The sequence below is a fragment of the Euprymna scolopes genome, chromosome 28 (assembly GCF_053919585.1).
Source record: "Euprymna scolopes isolate OS-2025 chromosome 28, ASM5391958v1, whole genome shotgun sequence".
In the NCBI taxonomy this organism is placed as follows: Eukaryota; Metazoa; Mollusca; class Cephalopoda; order Sepiida; family Sepiolidae; genus Euprymna; species Euprymna scolopes.
In genome coordinates, this window is record NC_136509.1 from 100,900,530 (window position 1) to 100,920,501 (window position 19,972).

The 19,972-nt window shown below is 36.6% G+C and overlaps 1 protein-coding gene across 2 annotated transcripts in view; it reads right to left on the reverse strand.

Moving 5' to 3' along the window:
* The window catches only part of LOC145249759 (uncharacterized), a 336,280-nt gene that overhangs the window by 1,522 nt on the left and 314,786 nt on the right, over positions 1 to 19,972 (reverse strand). For both annotated transcript variants that reach the window (XM_080111680.1, XM_080111679.1), the window contains exons 5-6: positions 5,050 to 5,257; positions 1 to 3,918 (exon numbers count right to left, since the gene is read on the reverse strand). The exon at positions 1 to 3,918 is cut by the window's left edge and continues 1,522 nt beyond it. In XM_080111680.1, coding sequence (XP_079967806.1) covers positions 1 to 3,918; positions 5,050 to 5,257 — 4,126 coding nt within the window. The remainder of the gene's footprint in view (positions 3,919 to 5,049; positions 5,258 to 19,972) is intronic.

Consider the following 19,972-nt stretch of genomic DNA (forward strand, 5'->3'; position numbering starts at 1 on the left):
AGGGTTAGGGTTAGAGTTTGGGTTAGGGTTAGGGTTAGAGTTTGGGTTAGGGTTAGAGTTAAGGTTAGGGTTAGAGTTAGGGTTAGGGTTAGAGTTTGGGTTTGGGTTAGGGTTAGGGTTAGGGTTAGAGTTAGGGTTAGGGTTAGAGTTTGGGTTTGGGTTAGGGTTAGGGTTAGGGTTAGAGCTTGGGTTGGGGTTAGGGTTTGGGTTAGGGTTAGAGTTAGGGTTAGGGTTAGGGTTAGAGTTTGGGTTAGGGTTAGGGTTAGAGTTTGGGTTAGGGTTAGGGTTAGAGTTTGGGTTAGGGTTAGGGTTAGGATTGGAGTTAGGGTTGGGGTTAGAGGTTGGGTTTTGGTTAGGGTTAGGGTTAGGGTTAGAGCTTGAGTTGGGGTTAGGGTTTGGGTTAGGGTTAGAGTTAGGGTTAGGGTTAGAGCTTGGGTTTGGGTTGGGGTTAGGGTTAGGGTTAGTGTTAGAGTTAGGGTTAGGGTTAGAGTTTGGATTTGGGTTGGGGTTAGGGTTAGGGTTAGGGTTAGAGTTTGGGTTTGGGTTAGGGCTAGGGTTAGGGTTAGGGTTAGGGTTAGGGTTAGGGTTAGACGTCGAGACATCAACAGCACAAATGGTGTCTTTTTTGTTGTCTTTGTTTTCATTTCCATATTTTTCGTTCGCACCAGGAGGATTAAGGTTAAAGTTAGGGTTAGATGTCAAGACATCTAGGGCACGATTATTTTCTGTTTTCTTGCCATGGTTTTCGCTACTATCTTTGTTGCCTTCACCAGCGGCTTCCGCATCACGCACGGTAGATGAGATTTTCTTGTTGGTTTCTGTTGAAGTATCCTGTAAATGCGCACAGACTGATGAACTCCTCGACTCATCAGGACTATTAACAGACGTTTCTGCCGCAGATATCTCCTTTTTTAGATGATCACTACCCCCTGCTTCGCTACATGATCCATCCTTGTCCATGTCAGCGACGAGCTTTTGTTCGGCAATCCGACGAACATGTCGTTCAGCCCATTCGTTCAAGGTGTTGGATGATGTTTTTCCGATCTTTTGTGCAATTTTCCCCGGTGTTTGAACCACGGAGATTTCTTTTCTAGATTCAGAATCTTCAAGTTTGGTGTAAGATGGCTTTGGAGAACTTATCTTTAGTTCTCTTGTCTTCCTCACGTGACGTTCAGCCCATTCTGTAAGGGAAAGAGATTGTGTTTCACGGGTTTCTAACGGCACGGTGTCCTTTTCGGTTGTACCTTGGTCCGATATTTCTTTTGTACCGGGATCAATAATCCCCTTTTCGTGTTCGATCGGTTTTGATCTTTCAGCGATTCTCTGTAGATGTCTTTTCGCCCAATTGTCAAGCATGAGAGGAGTATCGGTTTCCTGCCTGGGGAGTTCTTTCTGTAATAAATTTGTATCGTTTTGCACTGAAACAGGAGATGGAGGTTGAATTTTACCGGCGACTATCTTTAAATGTCTCTCAGCCCAATCGCTAAGGCTCAAAGAGGTTTTGGTCGGTGACATTGCATCATCGACTATTTCCTTTGTCGGAGAACGTCTTGGTGAAATGTTCTCTTTCACTTCTGGTTCCTGTTCCACTTTCTGTTCCGTTTCCGGTTCTGCTTTCGGTTCCGGTCTTGTTAGAGAAGGCGAACTCGTCGCTGAAACGGATCCCGCAATCCTCTTCAAATGCCTCTCAGCCCAATCACGAACGCTGAGTGAACTTGAAACCGGACTATCTGACTCACAAGTTGTTGAACGCGATGCGGAATTTGCGGACTCGGTCGTTTCTTCTGAAACGACGGAACTTTCGGAAGATGTCAACTCAGTAACTCGCCTGATATGTCTTTGTGCCCATTCAGTTATACTAAGACGGCGAGAGCTCGAACCGTCTTCGATTGATTTCTTCCGGTCAGGGGTTAAGATTTCTTCAGATTTGGTTAACGTTTGAGTCAAAGTCGGCGAAGAAGGAATCGATGGCTGACTTTCTCTTTGTGGAGAAGCTCCATTTATATGGCTACTGGGTCTAAAGCTGGATAAATTGGGTGATGAATACGGACGGGTCATTGGACTACCGAGACCGATCTTCGAAAAGTGTTCATGAATAGTTCGTTTTGACTGTAAGAAAGATGGACTACTTTCCGTCATAACTTCTGACTGCTCTTGTTTTAACGTGCAAGACGTGTTTCTACGTTGGGGTTTAGGGCCTAAAGGTTTAGGGGGTTTCTTGTTTGTCGGTCCTTCACAAGGGGAACTACCCCGACTTGAGGGTAATGCAGGCATTTTGAAGGCAGTTTTTGCAAAGTGTTGTTCCATGAGTTTTTTAGATTCCAAAAAGGAGTTTTTGCGGCTTACGATCCCTTCGTCGGAGGCTGGCTCTGTGCCAAGCGAAATGTTGGCATCCGCTCTTTTCTTCTCAATCTCTGGAGTCGTTCCAGATTTCGTCAGGCTATTGCGTTTGTTGACTTTAGCTAGAAGCTCTGAATGTAAGCTTCTGAACAAGTCGTCTTTATGGAGTTTCCCCTTTTTGGCGGGGACGCTTCTAGGGGAGCACTCTTCTTGTTGCTCGTTAAGAGTGGGTAACGAAGGCGACTTTCTGCGTATTACATCTTCCGATTCCGTTGGACTCGAGCGTTGGTTACGACGTGTGACGTTTTGATTAGTCGCTTGGTTTTTCGAGCGTTGTCTTGGTCCACTACGTATATCGTCCACTGACGACGAGATGCTTATCTTTTCTTCCTCGGCTGGGTCATAGCACGTGATAATAATCAATTGCTCCTGACCGAGATAGTCAAGAGAATCGCTCCTTTGTCGCCCTAAGGCCAGAGTTACCGACTGGCGACGGGTGCAACTGGTCGTCTGCTGCGTCCTATGTTCGAGTGGGACAATGTTCAATTCGATACATTTATCACAGATCGTCGTCCTCTCTGTGTTACCGTTTCGTATACATTCTTCGCAAAATTGTAATTCTGGAATCGAGTATGCTGACGACGGATTATCGCTGACCACATCCATATTTCCCGACCGTTCGTAGACCACGTTTTCCTCCATCGACTCACATTGCGAATTGGAATATTGCCTTTCTCGCGAAACCATATACCCAGCACTATCATCGTCATTAAAATCAACGGGATAGTTAGCGTCGAGCTCAACGGGGTATCCGTTTACAGAATTATAATCCGAGTTGCTATCCTCTTCTGTCAAGGTCTCATCCATCGGTGTCGACTGATCGAGAGAGATATCTTCGAATGCCGGTATATCAACCGTAGATAAATCCATATTGATATCACTCGCTCTGGATTCGCCAGGCGGCGTTTGACTGTTCGGAAATTGCCGGGCGTATTCCTTAGCGCTAACGTAGTGATGGTTACCGTATTGGTCTTTGTAATAGTAATATTCTTCGCTGGATTCGTCCGATTCGTAACTCGCGTTATCGTAGCTAGATCTGTGCTTGATTTTCGACCAGGGCGCCATGTTGTCGTACGTAGGCGCGTACATATCGACTTCTGGCGGTTGCGTCAAATTCAGACTCTCTTCAGGCAACATCATTACAGGCGCTTGTGAATCATTTAGAACGTCGGGTTGGTTGAGCATTATTTTCGGGCTTGGGGACCGGTTCGGTGTCCCAGATCGAACCCCCTGCGCACGATAATCATGATAGTGTTGGTGTGTGTTCTGTGGTAGATAGAGGGGATGGATGAGTTTTCCACTACCGCCGCCTCCGCCGTCGCCGCTGTAACTGCACGCCTGGGTCACCCTCATTGGGCTCTCGTGACCTTCCTCAGCTGACTCTTTTACGTCGGGTAATTTGTGGGACCCACGAGAGCAGATAAAGTCCAAAATAAGCCTGTTTACTTTGTCAGGAGCCTCCAACATAACCATATGACTTGCCTCATCCACTATTTCCAGCTTCGATCCATGAATGGTCTGCAAATAGAAAAAAATATGATAAAAACATATTAATACAATCTATACAATAATACGCTAAGTCACTTGATATTAATACGTACGTTATCACCTTTCACACATGTTAAAATGAAACGGATTTACATAATTGATGGTTAATCTAATGTCGCTAAGATAATAACTTCCAACTTTACCGATTTGTTTCAAAACAAAATATAGTTCTACTTTACTTTTTCTCTATCTTTTCTCCTCATGTTCTTCCTTCCCGCCTTTTTATTTCATTCTTTCCCCGCTTCACAGTTAATTCATCTTCAGCTGGAGATATACGCCTTTATATAATGTACTAGCCTGGGTGTCAGGCATTGCTCGGGTGTGTTGAGGTGTGTGTTGAGCAAAAAAATAAAAAAAATAAAAAATAAGTCGTAGTAGGCAGGCAGACAGGCTCGAACCGGTACCGCGAAGGAGGAAACGCACTTGAAAAAAAAAACGTGACGGATTTACCGTTGCGTCCATCGCAAAACAGGAAGTGGCGAACGTCAAAATTAAGGCCAGTCAATCGAAAAGAGAGGATAACTTTCGAAAATATCGGCGAAAAAAGTGACCCCTCTTTGTAGCAAACTGCCAAGTTGAGGGTGAAGGAATGAATGTTTTTGGCCAATTTTTCGATATTTGTCGTCCGAAAGTGTGAGGTTTAAAACGATACCGGTTTCGCACGTTCCGACGCGTCTACCAAAAGTTTTTGGCAAACATACATACAAATAAACAAACACACAGACGTTAGCTGATAGATTCTCGGGGAATATGTCGGCATTTTATTTCAAAACCAGAACCGTACACTGAAAAAACAACCCTCTCTAACAAAACTAGACCCAGTTGACTCCCAGAGAATAATACTTTTTTTTCTAAGTTTTCGATATAATTCATCCAGGGCAACACTGGTCAAAGTAAACCAACTTTGTCGGTATTTGTTTAGTGGTTCTCGACTTTTAACTGGACATAAAATCATACAAACATACAGAAAACTTCGCTTTATATAATAGATTGTGTCATTCCTATTGCATCCATATTTATATCCTCTCATTTGTTTGACTAGTAAATGTGTTAAACCTTCGGAAGATGTCGAAGCCCCCAAAAAGATACAGCCTGTCTTACCGCTTTCATGAGCTTAGCATCGTCCAGTGTGGCGAAGTTATCGTCGCGGCCATTTATTAACAGGGTGGGAACAGATATCCAGCTGTGATAGACTTCATCCCCCTCAGGCCAGTCTTGCCCGTTGATGACGTAATGAAGAACGAAAGAAGGGATGTTGAAGGAGGCTCGCTTCAGCATCTCGTTCTTCTGTTTCTTCTTGAAGGCCGACCTAAAAGCAAAGAAAAATACAAGATGAAAAAGTAAATAAAACCGAAACAAATATCTCCACTTATATAAAAAAGGGCACTTTGCGCGCGCGCGTGTGTGTATGTGCGTGTGTATGTGTGTGAGAGAGAGAGAGAAAGAAAGAGAGAGAGAGAGAGAGAGAGAGAGAGAGAGTTCCTTATGGATTCTGATATAACCGAGCTAATTTTGGGGAGTAAATTTCACACAAATGGACTTTATGTGTATATCAGTGTTCTTAGATAGGTTTTGTTTCGTAATACCTCCGATAAGTATTAAAATAGATAATCTAAAATAATATTAAAGAAGAAACCGTATGATTTTGTTCAAAGTTAACAGCGTTATATATATATATATATATATATATATATATATATATATATATATATATATATATATATATATATACTAACGGACGACTATTTAATTTCCAGATCAGTTTGTATTCTACAAATTAATAATGTAGTCATATGATTAGAGGGTCTAAAGTTTAGAAGACAAAATAAAACCAGATTGATGACATCACCTCATCATTTCCATCATTTGTTGCTTTTATCTATCTATATATAAAAGTGAACGTGTCTGCAGTCTGTGTGTCTGTCTGTCTGTGTACATTTCCTTACGAATAACTCTGCCAATTTTTAATCTACAGACTGGAAATTTGATATACAGGTTACTGAGATTTGGAAAAATCGGTCTGATTGGTTTTCGGAAAGAAATTTGGCTATTAAGTGGTCAAAGTTCAACGATTTGACCTTTGAGAACTCTACCAAACTCCGCCGAAAATTTGGGGTCTAAACACTTGAAATTTTAGATATAGGTTCCTTAGACATGGATCCAACTTAATAACTTAATTTGAGCCCAAAACAATAAATGTCAAGGGATCATAATAGTTTAAAAATTTGACCTCTGCGGTCTCTAACAAATTACTCAGACAATTTCTGGTCAAAATATTTGAAATTTTACATAAAGGGTATTCAGAAATAGGGGCAGCTTTTTCATCAGTTTGGGTCGAAAAATTTTAGTTACCAATATATAAATGTATGTATGTATGTATGTATGTATGTATGTATGTATGTATGTTCGTTTGCATGTCTGCCCAACATCGACAGAGGCGACGGATTTTCTCAAGATCAGTATCCTTTTGAAGTTCGACCTTTCAGATTACAAATATCGAAAAATTGGCTAAAAACATTAATATCTTCACCTGAAACTTGGCTTTTTTCTACAGGGAGGGGGCGCTTTTTTCGCCGATATTTTTTAAAGTTATCATCTCCTTTCGATAATTTAGCCTTAATTTTAAAAAAATGTCGTTTCCGGTTTGGCGGTGGTCGTAACAGCATAGACGTCAAGTTTGTTCCCCGTTCTTTTCCTCCTTCGCGGTACGGGTTCGAGCCTGCCTTGCTACTACCACTTTTTTTTTCTTTGCTCAACACACACATCCAAACACCCGGGAAACGCCGGGATGAAATGCTAATGTATCTATAAAAGTGAAAGTGTCTGTCTGTCTGTCTATGTGTCTGTGTACATTTCCCTAGGCAATAACTCTGTCAATTTTCAGTCTACAGACTCGAAATTTGATATACAGCGTACTGAGATTTAAGTAAATCTATGTGATCCGTCTTCGGCCAGACATTTGGCTGTTAAGGAGTCAAAATTCAACGATTTGACCATTAATAACTCTACCAAACTCCTCCGCCGATTTTGGATATAAACACTTGGGAGTTTGGATATAGACTCCTTGCACATGGATCTAACTTAATAACTTGTTTTGAGCACAAAACAATAAATGTTCAGGGGTCATAATAGGGGTCAAAGTAAACAAAAATTGACCGCTTTTTTTCTTTCTCAAAATGCACCTCCCAACACCCGGGCAACGCCGGGCTGAAATACTAGTAGTTCATAAAAGAGAAACATAGGCGTGCAATGCGTAAATATTAACTTTAATATTTACTCATCTTTGCATGCATTTAATCGATACAGCTTGGTGAGATTTGGACCATTTAGAATGGAAGTCGAGACACGTAATAATCAACAAGTGCAGCTTGTAGTAAGAAAATAAAATATATGATATCGGTTTTGAAGCCAAGGGAGAAAACGTTCAGACGAATTATGCCTGCGAAGCCCCAATTGTTTTCAATTAAGACCGGAAAGCAACGGTTTTAACGGCTAAAAATCAAATCGAATTTGTTCCACGGATTCAAATCCCCTATATATCAAATTTCAACTCTGTAGACTCAAAATTGGCAGAGTAGTTTGTTAGAGATCGTTCCTCTCACATGAAAATCTTTGTCAAATTGTACTTGAACATGTTTCATGAAATACAATATCTATGATATTTATTAAAATTTTTTTTTAACAAGGCATATCGCAAAGGGCTACTGTTTGGGTCATGCCTAGCAAAGATTAAGATGTTGCTTTAGGTTAAAAGGGCTAGGTTACATTAAAACTTCTGCACATCAATACAGTCAGGGAAGCAGGTAGTAGGAAAGGAATTCCAAAGTCTAGCTAACCAGTGAAGAGGTAGGATTTTGTTGCAAAGCAGTTTTTTAAGGGGATATGTACACCGAGGGGTCACAAATGCAATAAGTTCATCAGAGCAAATTCCATTAAAATATTTGTAAAACAGGCGCAGGGATGCAACATAGCGGCGGTGAGACAGGGGTTGGAGGTGAGTTGACAAAGTGGGACCTATTAGATTATACCCTCTTTTTTAGATCCTATTCAAGTGGAAGAGGTAAGTGGTAAATGCACCAGCCCAGATGTGGCAACAATACTCCATGCATGGTATGCGAATGGTGGCCTTGCCGAAGTATAGGAGACACTCAGGTGTGAGTAGCTCGATAGAGAGAACCCATCTTATTTGCAGCAGTCTTAGCAATGTCCTTAATGTATTTGCCCTAGTAAATATTATTATATAATAATATGAACATATTTAACTCAGAAAGGAAAAGCACCTGCAATTATTTCGGAAGATTCAATATTTATGGAATTGCTGTACGTATTCTTCGTTTGTTTCAGGGATAATGGATGAGTTCATATTGTAGCAACGGAAGACTATGTGATATCAGTTTTAAAGCCAAGAAAGAAAATGTGTGTTTTCTTGAAGAATAAGACGAAGAAGAAGGAGAAGAGAACGGAGAAAAAGAAGTCGAGAAAGACGATACATTAATTAAAAAGAAGACAAAGAAGAAGGAGAAAGAGAAAGAGAAAAAGTAGAGGAAAACGATAAAGAACAAAGCTAATAATAATAATAATAATAATAATAATAATAATAATAATAATAATAATAATTAAAAAAGTAGAAGACTATGATGACGATTATAATGGTGATGATGAAGACGACGGTGACGATAAAGGGGGAAGATTGCGTTCATGAAAAAGAAGACGGAGAAAGAGGATAAAGCGAAGAAGAAAAAGTAGAGAAACACAACGAACAACAACAACACTAATAATAACACCATAATAATAGTAATAAAATAATAATAACACCAATAATAATAAAATAATAATAATAATAAAATAATAATAATAATAAAATATTAATAATAAAATAATAATAACAACAACAATAATGAAATCATAAAATAATAATAATAATAATCATAATAATAATAATAACAACAATAATGGAATCATAAAATAATAATAATAATAAAATAATAATAATAACGATAATCATAATAACAACAACAATAATAATAATAATGAAATCATAAAAATAATAAAACTAATAAAATAATAATAATAACGATAATAATAGCAATAATAATAATAATAATAATAATAAAATAATAAAATATAACAAAAATAACAATAATAACAATAATAATAAAATAATAATAACAATAATAATACCAATTATAATAATAATAATAATAATAATAATAAATAATAATAATAATAATAACAACAATAATAATGATAATAATAATAAAATAAAAATAATAAGATAATGATAATGATAGTAGTAGTAGTAGTAGTAGTAGTAGTAGTAGTAGTAGTAGTAGTACCGAAAAACAAAACTTTTCAAAACGAATGAGAGAGATAGGATCCAGAGGGATGGCGGATAGATACAACGGATAACAATAATGAACGCTGTAGAGATATAAAGGGAAACCCTTGAATGAGGAGACTAACACACATCAACTTACATACACAAATTGGACACACACACACACAAAAAAAATCGCTACGTAAGAAAAGCACAAAGTAACATCGCATGGAATCATGAAAACTGACAAGATATAATTATTTTTTTTGTTTCTCCATAGACTGGCACCGAAATAAGTGAGGAGGATCAAGGAGGATGGAAAGATCGAGGAGTGGAAGCACTAGCCAGACATCTGCAGGTTGAGTACAAAGAGGAGTGGGACCTTAGGGAGGCTTATTGCCACTCAAATTTCAGTAAAAACCAATGATCGCTGCTAACGGGAAATCAATGGTAAGCAGCTGTTGCGATTACGGAAAATCTTTTGCAAATTTTATCGAAAGAGGTTGAGAGTACTATAAATGTGGGAGACTTATTGTTGCTCAGACTGCAGAGAACATCACAAGTTGTTTTCAAAGATGATGGATTGTGTAACTACTTCTAGTGAGTAAAAAAAGAAAAAGAATAATTCTGATTTCGTTTATCAACGTCTCTCTGGAAAGGATGGGGTTCATTTCTAGAGGATTTCCCTTAATCCCGAATTCAAACAAGGAGCTTCAAAGATCAAGGGTTTTCCTTAGGATGTTGATGGTACCTAAAATTGCAGAGGTCTGAAGGCCGCCTAAAACATCGGAGATTTGTAGTTTTTTCAATTGTTCTTCCAGACGACTTGATACTACTCCTAATGTACCAACTACAGCTGCTTTAAACCCGTGTATACACCTTATTTCCAAGGCCAATGAAGCATAATTGCTCCACTTCTCATTCTCCTTCTCTCTCACATTTCTGTCCCAGGGTACTGAAAATTCTACAATCGGCCAGTTTTTTGAGATCTTGTCAATGACGGCCAAATCCGGACGATTATGTTCCAATTGCTTGGTCGTTATGACACTTTTGTCCCACCATACCTCTACCTTGCCATCCTCACTTTTTCTCACGTCATCAGGCACCTCCTCAAACCATTTTCCAGCACACTTCACCCCAACTTTCTTACACACCTCCCAATATATCCGAAGTCCCATGCGATCATGTCTTTTGCGGTATTCTCTGGGCCAGTCCACTACACCCTGCTGCAAGGTACGCAATTAACTCTGAGGTTTTACCACAAATCCGGCATTCTGCAGCAACTTCCTTTTCTAGAACCACTTTTTTGAACAATCGTGTTCCTAATACCTGCTCTTGTGCTGCAAAAACAAAAGCTTCACTACTCTAAGCCAAATACCCAGCTCTAAGCCATTGCCATGATCTTTCATCAGCCACTTCTGCTATAACCTGGAAGAATCTTCCATGCATTTTCTTCCTAGTCAGTTCCTCTGCCCTTTTTCTATCCATACGTTTCACATAATCAGCCTTGGTCTCACATACCTCCACTTCATTCGCCACAACCTTAAGCATCCACTCCTCACTTCTAACCACATGCTCCTTCAACGACATCTCGGTTCTAACACAATCTTTTACACTTTTCAATCCTTTCCCCCGTCTTTCCTCTTTTGATACAGCTTTGCTACGCTATTTCGAATGTGAAATATACCAACCATTGCTAAAACATTTCTTGTTTTTATATCCTTGGCATGTAAATCCTTGTAAGACCATTCTAAAATTCCCGCACTGTATCTCAAAACACTGACTACCCATGCATTCACCGCTTTCAGTAGGTTTCCTCCATACAATTTCGACTTTGCAATTATTTTCACTTTTCTAAGATACTCCTTCCTGACTTTTTCTTTTTTCTGTTCATTATGCCTACACCCTCCAACATTCCCAAATACTTATATCCTGTATCTTCTATTTCTTTCATGATTTCTCCATTCGGCAGCACTATTCCATTCGAATGAACCATTACTCCTCTTTTCATCACCAGCACCGCACATTTACTAATCCCAAACTCCATCCCAATGTCATCTGAGTATGTCCCCACAAGTTCTACCAGTCTCTCCATTTCCTTTACATGCCCCATCTCCTCTCTGTTTGCTGTCAGCGCCGTTTTTCATTGAGTCATACTTGTCTCCAAAACCCCTACCACATTCTCAGCAACCTTCATCATCAATAGTGTTTCACGTATCCATGAACGAGGAACCATGTCATAAGCCTTTCTGTAATCAAGCCATGCTATGCTCAGATTCCTTTTCTTCTTCGCATCCTGCATTAATGCTTTATCAATTAGTAGTTGGTCTTTGGTACCTCTCGAGCCTTTCCGGCACACCTTTTGTTCGTCAGGAAAAGCACCATTACTCTCAATATGTTCATAAATTTTCTCCGCAAATATTCCACTCAACAGTTTCCACATCAATAGCAGGCATGTAATTAGTCTATAATTATTGAAATCTGTTCCCTTTGCAGGATCTTTCCTAATCAGGGTTGTTCTTCCCTTCACAAGCCAATCAGGGATATCTCCCGACTCTACAACCCTTTTCAGGGCAACAGCTTTAGGTGGATAAAGGCATGGAAACTGTTTAAACCAGACGCCCATCACTCCATCTGGACCAGGTGCCTTCCAGTTTGTCATCCTTCGTATGCCAGCCTTAACGTCATCGATGGTTATCTCAACGTTCTTCATCTGCTGCATTTCTGATAGCCTCTCTCTGACCTCTCCCAACCAGCTAGCCTTCTTATTTATATCGCCCTTCGACAGACCAAATCGCACTCCAGAACGTCCTTGCATCTTTTGCATTTGGAGTGTTGTTATTTCCCGCCTGTTTACTACCATTTAATTCTTTATACAGCTGAGACTGATTGTTCCGGAAAAGGTTGTTCTGCCGAAATGCAACACTTTTTCCAACAAAGTTCCGAATTTTCATACCACCAGTGTGGACCTTCTCTTTCAACATTGTTAGAACGCTCATGGTTCCTTTTTCCAGCAATCTATATCTCCTTTCCAGCTCGTCCTTAGCTTTCTGTCTTAGTTTTACTCCTTTTCTTATTTCTTCGATTCTACCAATGTTTTTCCGTCACCGTTTAATACTTTCTTCAAGCCACCTCTGCCAGTGTGGCCTTCTATCCTTCATTTCTCTCGTTTTCTTCTGTATTAAGCACAGACGATTCGCAATAACGTATGACGCTGCAGAGAGAAGCCTGTAAAGTTCCGTAATCGGTATGTTCTTTCTTATACTACTACTACTACTACTACTACTACTACTACTACTACTACTACTACTACTACTACTACTACTACTACTAATAATAATAATAATAATAATAACAACAATAACAATGCTAATAACTATGATAATAATAATTATAATAATAATTATTATCTCTTCTATTCTATCTTCTATCTTCTTCTTTCTTTCTATCTATCTTCTTCTATATAAATAAAATGAACTCATTTTTCCCCGCTGATTTTGACATTAATAGGATTAAAAATCAAGATATTTCATGCAAATATAATATGCACAAACGGCAGAACAATATCTGAGGTGTGTTATAGGCTTATTATTTCTCAAATTCCTCGATAATCTTAGATTTCTATACTTTTTCTGCTGAGAAGTCACGGTCAAAATCGGTTAAGATCAATGGAAGTGGTAAAATATTTTCTCTCTAATAAATTCCTCCTCCCCCTGCCACCACTTAACACCGTTTGGGGATCGTTCACAAGGAACAGTTGAGAAGAGAACACCGGTTTGGCTTCGTGGTTCTTTCATGTGAAGTTATTTAAAATCACAAAACTAAGCTGCAGTGCTCTGTGGCGTAGTGGTTAGCGTGCTGGACAATTCACATTATATTTTCACGTTCGCGCCGACCTACCGTAGTCGTTTTTTTTTTTTCCTAAACAACTGGAATGGACTTTTCTTGGTGGCCGAACTGTTAACGTTGCAGATGTTTTTTTTTTCACACTTTATTTTCCTACTTTTACTCATGACGCCGGGTTTGATCCTTCCTACTTACCTACAATAACATTTTTTAAAACTCCCCCCCGTCCCGGAAACAAACACTCTGGCAACGCCGGGTACTCCCGCTAGTTATATAATAATAGTAGTAATTATAATATTAATAATTATAATTTATTATTAATAACAATTATAATATAATAATAATTATAATACTACTACTAATAATAATAATAACAACAATAATAATAATCATAATAATAATAATAATTATAATAATACTAATACTACTACTACTAATAATACTAATCATTAAACTAATAACAATATCAATAATAATAATTACAATAATAAAAATAATTATAATATAATAGTAATAAAATAATAATAATAATAAACATAATAATAATTATAATTATAATAATAACAATAATAATAATTATAATATAATAATAATTATAATAATAATAATTATATTATAATAATAATTATTATAATAATACTAATTATAAAAATAATAATTATAATATGATAATAATTATAATAATAATAATATAATAATAATATAATAATTATAATATAATAATAATTATAATATGATAATAATAATAATAATTATAATATGATAATAATAATAATTATAAATAATATAATAATTTAAATATAATATAATAATATAATAATTATAATATAATATAATAATTATAATATAATATAATAATATAATAATTATAAATAATATAATAATATAATAATTATAAATAATATAATAATTATAATAATTATAATATGATTATAATAATTATAATAATATGATAATAATAATAATTATAATAATATAATAATAATAATAATAATAGTAATAATAATATAATAATAATATAATAATTATAATATAATAATAATTATAATATAATAATAATTATAATATAATTATAATAATTGTAATAATAGTAATTATAATAATAATAATAATAATAATAATAATAATAATAATAATAATAATAATAATAATAATAACACTGAAGCTGTGTATCAACAAGTTCTCTACCTCCTCACCCACGTCCTCGATTACCCAATTACCCCCACAAAAAAATAAAATAAAATAAAGAATGATCCAAATAGTTGAGATGGTTCAAGTAGGATGAAGAGACCGAGGAGAGAGTGCTGACCAAACCTCTGACGAACAAGTGCCACGAGAACTGGGATCTTGGGGAGGCTTGAGTTCGAGTCAAATTCCAGTAGAGATCAATGGCCACTGCTAGCGAGAAATCAATGGTAAGCGGCTGTTGCGATAATGCAAATTCATTTTCAAATGTTATCGAAAAGAGCTGGAAACTAACGGAAATCTGGGGAGACTTGTTGTCATAGCTTCCAGAACCAGAGATCTTTTATTACCTGTGTGAAAGCTCCTTGTGAGCCAATAATAATAATAATAATAATAATAATAATAATAATAATAATAATAATAATAATAATAATAATAATAATAATAATAATAATTATTATATGATTATAATGGTGACAACGATGGTGACTATAAAAGGCGATGATGATGATGAAGGGAGAAGATGTGAGTTCTTGAAGAAATTCTACCCTATGCGACAATGACCATCAACTCCCTCTATTTCCTCCTATAACAGACAACACGCTATGCAACATACAGATATCTGTGCGCGAGGTCGCCAAGCTAATCAAGAACCTTGATTCCAGTACAGCAACTGGCCCTGATGGCATTCCAGTTATAGTGCTGAAAAAGCTCCAACCAGAACTTGCCCCCATACTTACAAAACTGTTTAAGCGTTGCCTTAAGGAGAAGTGCTTTCCTGGAAAACCTCATCAGTATGCCCTGTATTTAAGAATTCAGGTGAAAAGTCATCTCCCTTTCAGTACAGACTAATAAGTCTCCTGTGTCATGAGTAAGTTGTTGGAATCAATATTGAATAAAGAAGTAGTCAACCACCTCAACAGAAACAACCTTCTTAGTGACACACAATATGATTTCCGCTCTGCAAGATCTACCGCAGATGTGCTGCTAACGGTTATAACACATAGGATTAGCGAATCTCTTGACAAAGGTTTCCTTTCCAGGGCAATTTCTCTTGACATATCGAAGGCCTTCGATAAGGTATGGCATAAGGACCTACTTCATAAGATTTCCAGCTACGGTATTACTGGAAATGTTTTCTCAATCATTAAATCACTTCTCTCTGATAGGTTCATAAGAGTAGTGGTTGATGGGCAGAAATCAGAGGCCCACAGTATTAATGCTGGAGTTCTCCAGGGGTCAATCCTGGGCCCAACTCTCTTCCTGATCTACATCAATGATCTCCCAAAACACATACTTAAATCATTCATTGACATCTATGCTGATGACACGACCATCTATGGCAACACATCAAAGGCCGTAAATGACAAAGTTCTCTCTAATTCTCTCTCCTCTGATCTTAAGTGCGTGGTACAATGGGGAAAAAGCTGGCTGGCCACTTTTAATACATCCAAAACCAAGCTTCTATCTTTACATCATAAACGCTCTGATCCCCATCTGGCATCAATTGAAATGGATGGCTCTCGTCTTGGGGAGGCTCCATGTTTTGACAAGCTTCTCGGTTTGACCTTTACTCCTGATCTGAAATGGAACACGTACATCAAATCTGTTGCCAGGGACGCTGGGAAAATGGTGGGATCCTTCTACCGCTCCAGAAGATATCTCACTACTAATGCAATTCTCTATCTGTATAATAGCCAAGTACGTCCAAGGATGGAATACTGCTGCCACATCTGGGCAGGGGCTGCTAAAAACAGCCTATCCTGCCTTGACAGAGTACAAAATAGACTTCGTAGTTTAGTGGGGGATGCCCGTTTCTCTTCCCTGTACCTATCTCCCACAGTAGAGACGTTGCGAGCCTGTCTTTGTTTTATCGTTATTTCCATGGCAAGTGCTCGTCTGAGCTCAAACCCCTCGCCCCCCCCTCGCCAATCTTTCACGAGAAACACCCGTCTGTCTGAAACTACTGTCAGTAATTTTCCCCACTGTTTATCTGTGACTAAATCCAAACGTAGATTCCATGAGCAAAGCTTCTTTCTTAGAACTGCACGCCAGTGGAACTCTCTGCCGCTTGCCTGTTTCCCACCTAACTACAACTTGGACGTCTTCAAGTCCAACATAAACAAACTCCTGACAAACCGCTCCCTTAAGTAAGACACTATATCAAAACCCCCAATATTAATGATTACTACAATACTATCTCATTGATTACTGTACACGCAATAACCCTTATCCCTGAGTGGCCGTGTGGCCTTAATAAGTGGTGACCCCATGTAAAAAAAAGACGAGTAGACGAAAATGAAGAAGAAAAAAATAATAAAAGAAGAAGAAAAAAAGAAGACTATGATGCTGATCATGATGTTGAAGCAATGGTTATGATGAAGACGATAATGATGATGATGATGATGATGATGATAAAACTGATGAAGACCATGATGATGATGATAATAGATGATAGAAAAAGAGGAAGTCCATGACGAAAACGAATTAAAGATGAAAAATAAGAATACAGAGCAGCATCTTCCGGGTTCCTGTTTGCCAATCAAAAGCATAATTCCAAAACATCATCTTGAATACAAGTTTAATCACATGAAAAACGAATAAACTACCCCATGTATATGCACGACCTGTAGGTATTTGCCAAAAGCAGAAAAGGAACTGGAAGTGCTAATAAACATGTCCTAAGCTGAGAGATTCGAGATGAGCACAAAAATGAAGATGGCTGAGAGCATGGAACTGTCCGGCGATACATTTAAATATTTGTGGGATTTCAGAGCAGACATTTTTTGGAAGAAGGTCATCCGGTATCACGCTATGACAGTTGAAAAAAAAAAAAAAAAACGTTTTGATTCGTACCGTATCGTAATGATTTTCATCAGTAGCAATTTTATTATTAAAAACATCAATACAGTACCAATAAAAATACGCGAAATATGCAAAAGACAAAAAAAACAAACAAACAAAAAAAACAAAAAAACAAACAAACAAGCAACAACAACAACAACAACAACAACAAAACAAATGTTTTGAAATTGACTGCTATTCATGAAAAATAAAACATTGTAAAATTTTCGAAGTGAGTGAAGGGGTTTCAAAAGTGTAAAGTAATCGCAGTGTATTTGTATGATAGTGTAGGCGTATTTGCGGGTGGACCAAAAATGCTATTATATATATATATATATATATATATATATATATATATATATATATATATATATATATATATTATTATTATTATTATTATTATTATTATTATTATTATTACGTGCATAAAAGTAAGTCATCTATAGACATGCATGTTTCGGAGTTCACTCCTCATCAGTATAGCTAGACTTATAGTATAGATAACTTACTTTTATGCACGTAATAATATTTTATAAAAATATAATTAAAAAAAATAATAAACAAAATAATACGTCCTAAAACAATTTTGGGCAGAAAAAACAAAGAGCAGATAACTCCTTTCTTACAATAAGCGCCCAGGGAGCAGAAAGAAAGAAAATAGTACATAATCTCTAATAATAAAAAAAGAAAGACAATCTGATATATATTTATTAATTTATATGGTCCGATTTTCAAAGATACATCCAAATGGCTACTTTTAGATATAAACTAAGAAAAATTCTTAAACTTTTTCTTCTAGGGGATGGGACATCCAACCAGATGTCTGACATTTACCCCTATTTTAGTGAGTCCAACCAAGAGATCTTTTCAGGATTCTAGCCGCCCCTTTCAGTGCAATCGTTTGTATTTCACTTGCACTTGGTTCACCGGGTATGCTTGCTATGTACTTTTTAAAGTTCAGACTTTCTTGCGTTGCGCGGTCATAAGATACGCTTTAATATATTTTAATTCATGAGGACTTCGTATTTATTATTATATTGTACCCAATAAATAATAATGATTTAAAAATGACTTGGGTGCCTTCTGCTAGAGTCCAAGTCAAAATATTTCGCGCCTCAGCCTAGTTAGGTAACGTTTGACCTATCGACCGATATATTAAATTTTAAAAGCTGTGAATGTATATTAACGCATGCGAAGAAGTTACAGATTTAGCCGACTTACTGCTACCAATGTTAATTGTATTCCCTTTTCACTTTTGTCCGATTGACCGCCATTTTTATCAGGTTAAAACCAAATTGAAATAGTTCCATATGTTGAAATTTCTTATATATAAAGTCTCATGTCTGCAGAACAAAAATTCAGAGAAGTTTTGTAGAGACGGTTCCACACACACAGACATAAATCAGTTATATATATATATATATATATATATATATATATATATATATATATATATATATGCACACAACAAAAATATGCTTTTTCAAACGAAAGCAATGCAAATAAACCAAAATTCTATTTCAAACTGAAGCGTTGCATACAAACAAAACGACCAAAGAAGGAAAAAGGCACATTCAAAAATGTCATTTCAGACTTAAGCGTGACAAACCAAAGATATTTTATCATTTCAAACTGAAACATGGCCAGACAAAACAAAAAGTTCGATTCTAGATTAAAGTTTCGCAGACTAAAATTTATAGCGTTGTGAAAAGAGTAATGTTTTTAAACGTCATATAGCCGTTAATATATTTAAAATAGATATGATGTAATATGTATACGTTTTAGAATAAATATGGTCGTTATAATTTAAATGTGAATTTTAACGGCCATATATATCCCCCCAAATATAAATTACATCACATCATTTTTTAATATATAAACGGCTATATAACGTTACAAAATATTAATCTCTTTAGAACGTTATATGTATATTTCCAAGTATTGTACTGGTATATTATTTTCTTCAATTTATTCCGCCAAAAGAATTCTTTTAATGAAGACGAAACGTTTATAAACATATAACTTGGTTTGTTTCCTTTTTTATCTTTCTTTTTCTTTCTTTCTCTCTCTCTTTCTCTTTTTCTCTCTGTCACGATTAACGGTGCCCGAATGGATTAGGTTCTTGCTAATGAAGCTAGAGATGGCTTCTGTTGCCGGGTTCGAATCTATCGACCGGTTTTAATCGTAACACCCTGCACTGATGATACCTGAAAGGATGAAACACTAGTGTCTGTAGATATTTAATAATTATTAGAGTAAATTGTCAGATCCTTTAAGAAACTCGTTGACCATTTTCAGTTGAAATAAAGTCGGTCAACTTAGCTCATATGCGCAGATAATTATATAATGATTAGATCACTCTGACAGACGTTAAAAGCATGTAAAAAATAAATATTTAAATTTCAACAGTATTTCACGCATTTAACAGTGACCGAATGGATGAGGTAGATTAAGTAGACTATCGTGCCATACCCTGTCAAAGGCCTTAGATATATCTGTGGCTACTGGCTTAGGCACCCCGGCTTTATCCAGTGCATGATACATGCGTTCAGAGATTACAGTTAGAATATCTGCAGTAGAACAGGCTTGCTTAAACCTATACTGTAGGTCGGACAGAAGTTTAGCAGTTGCGAGGTGGTGGACTTTAGCTTCATTAATTATGGAAACGTACGCAAAAAACTTAATACTATCTTATAATATACAGGATAATTAAAATATAATGCCCCTATTTTATGATTAAATATTTTATGAAGGAAAAATAGCAAAAATAAAACTTATGATACAAGTATTTTACTTGCAAAGATTAATTAGATAACTTTCACAAACAAGATA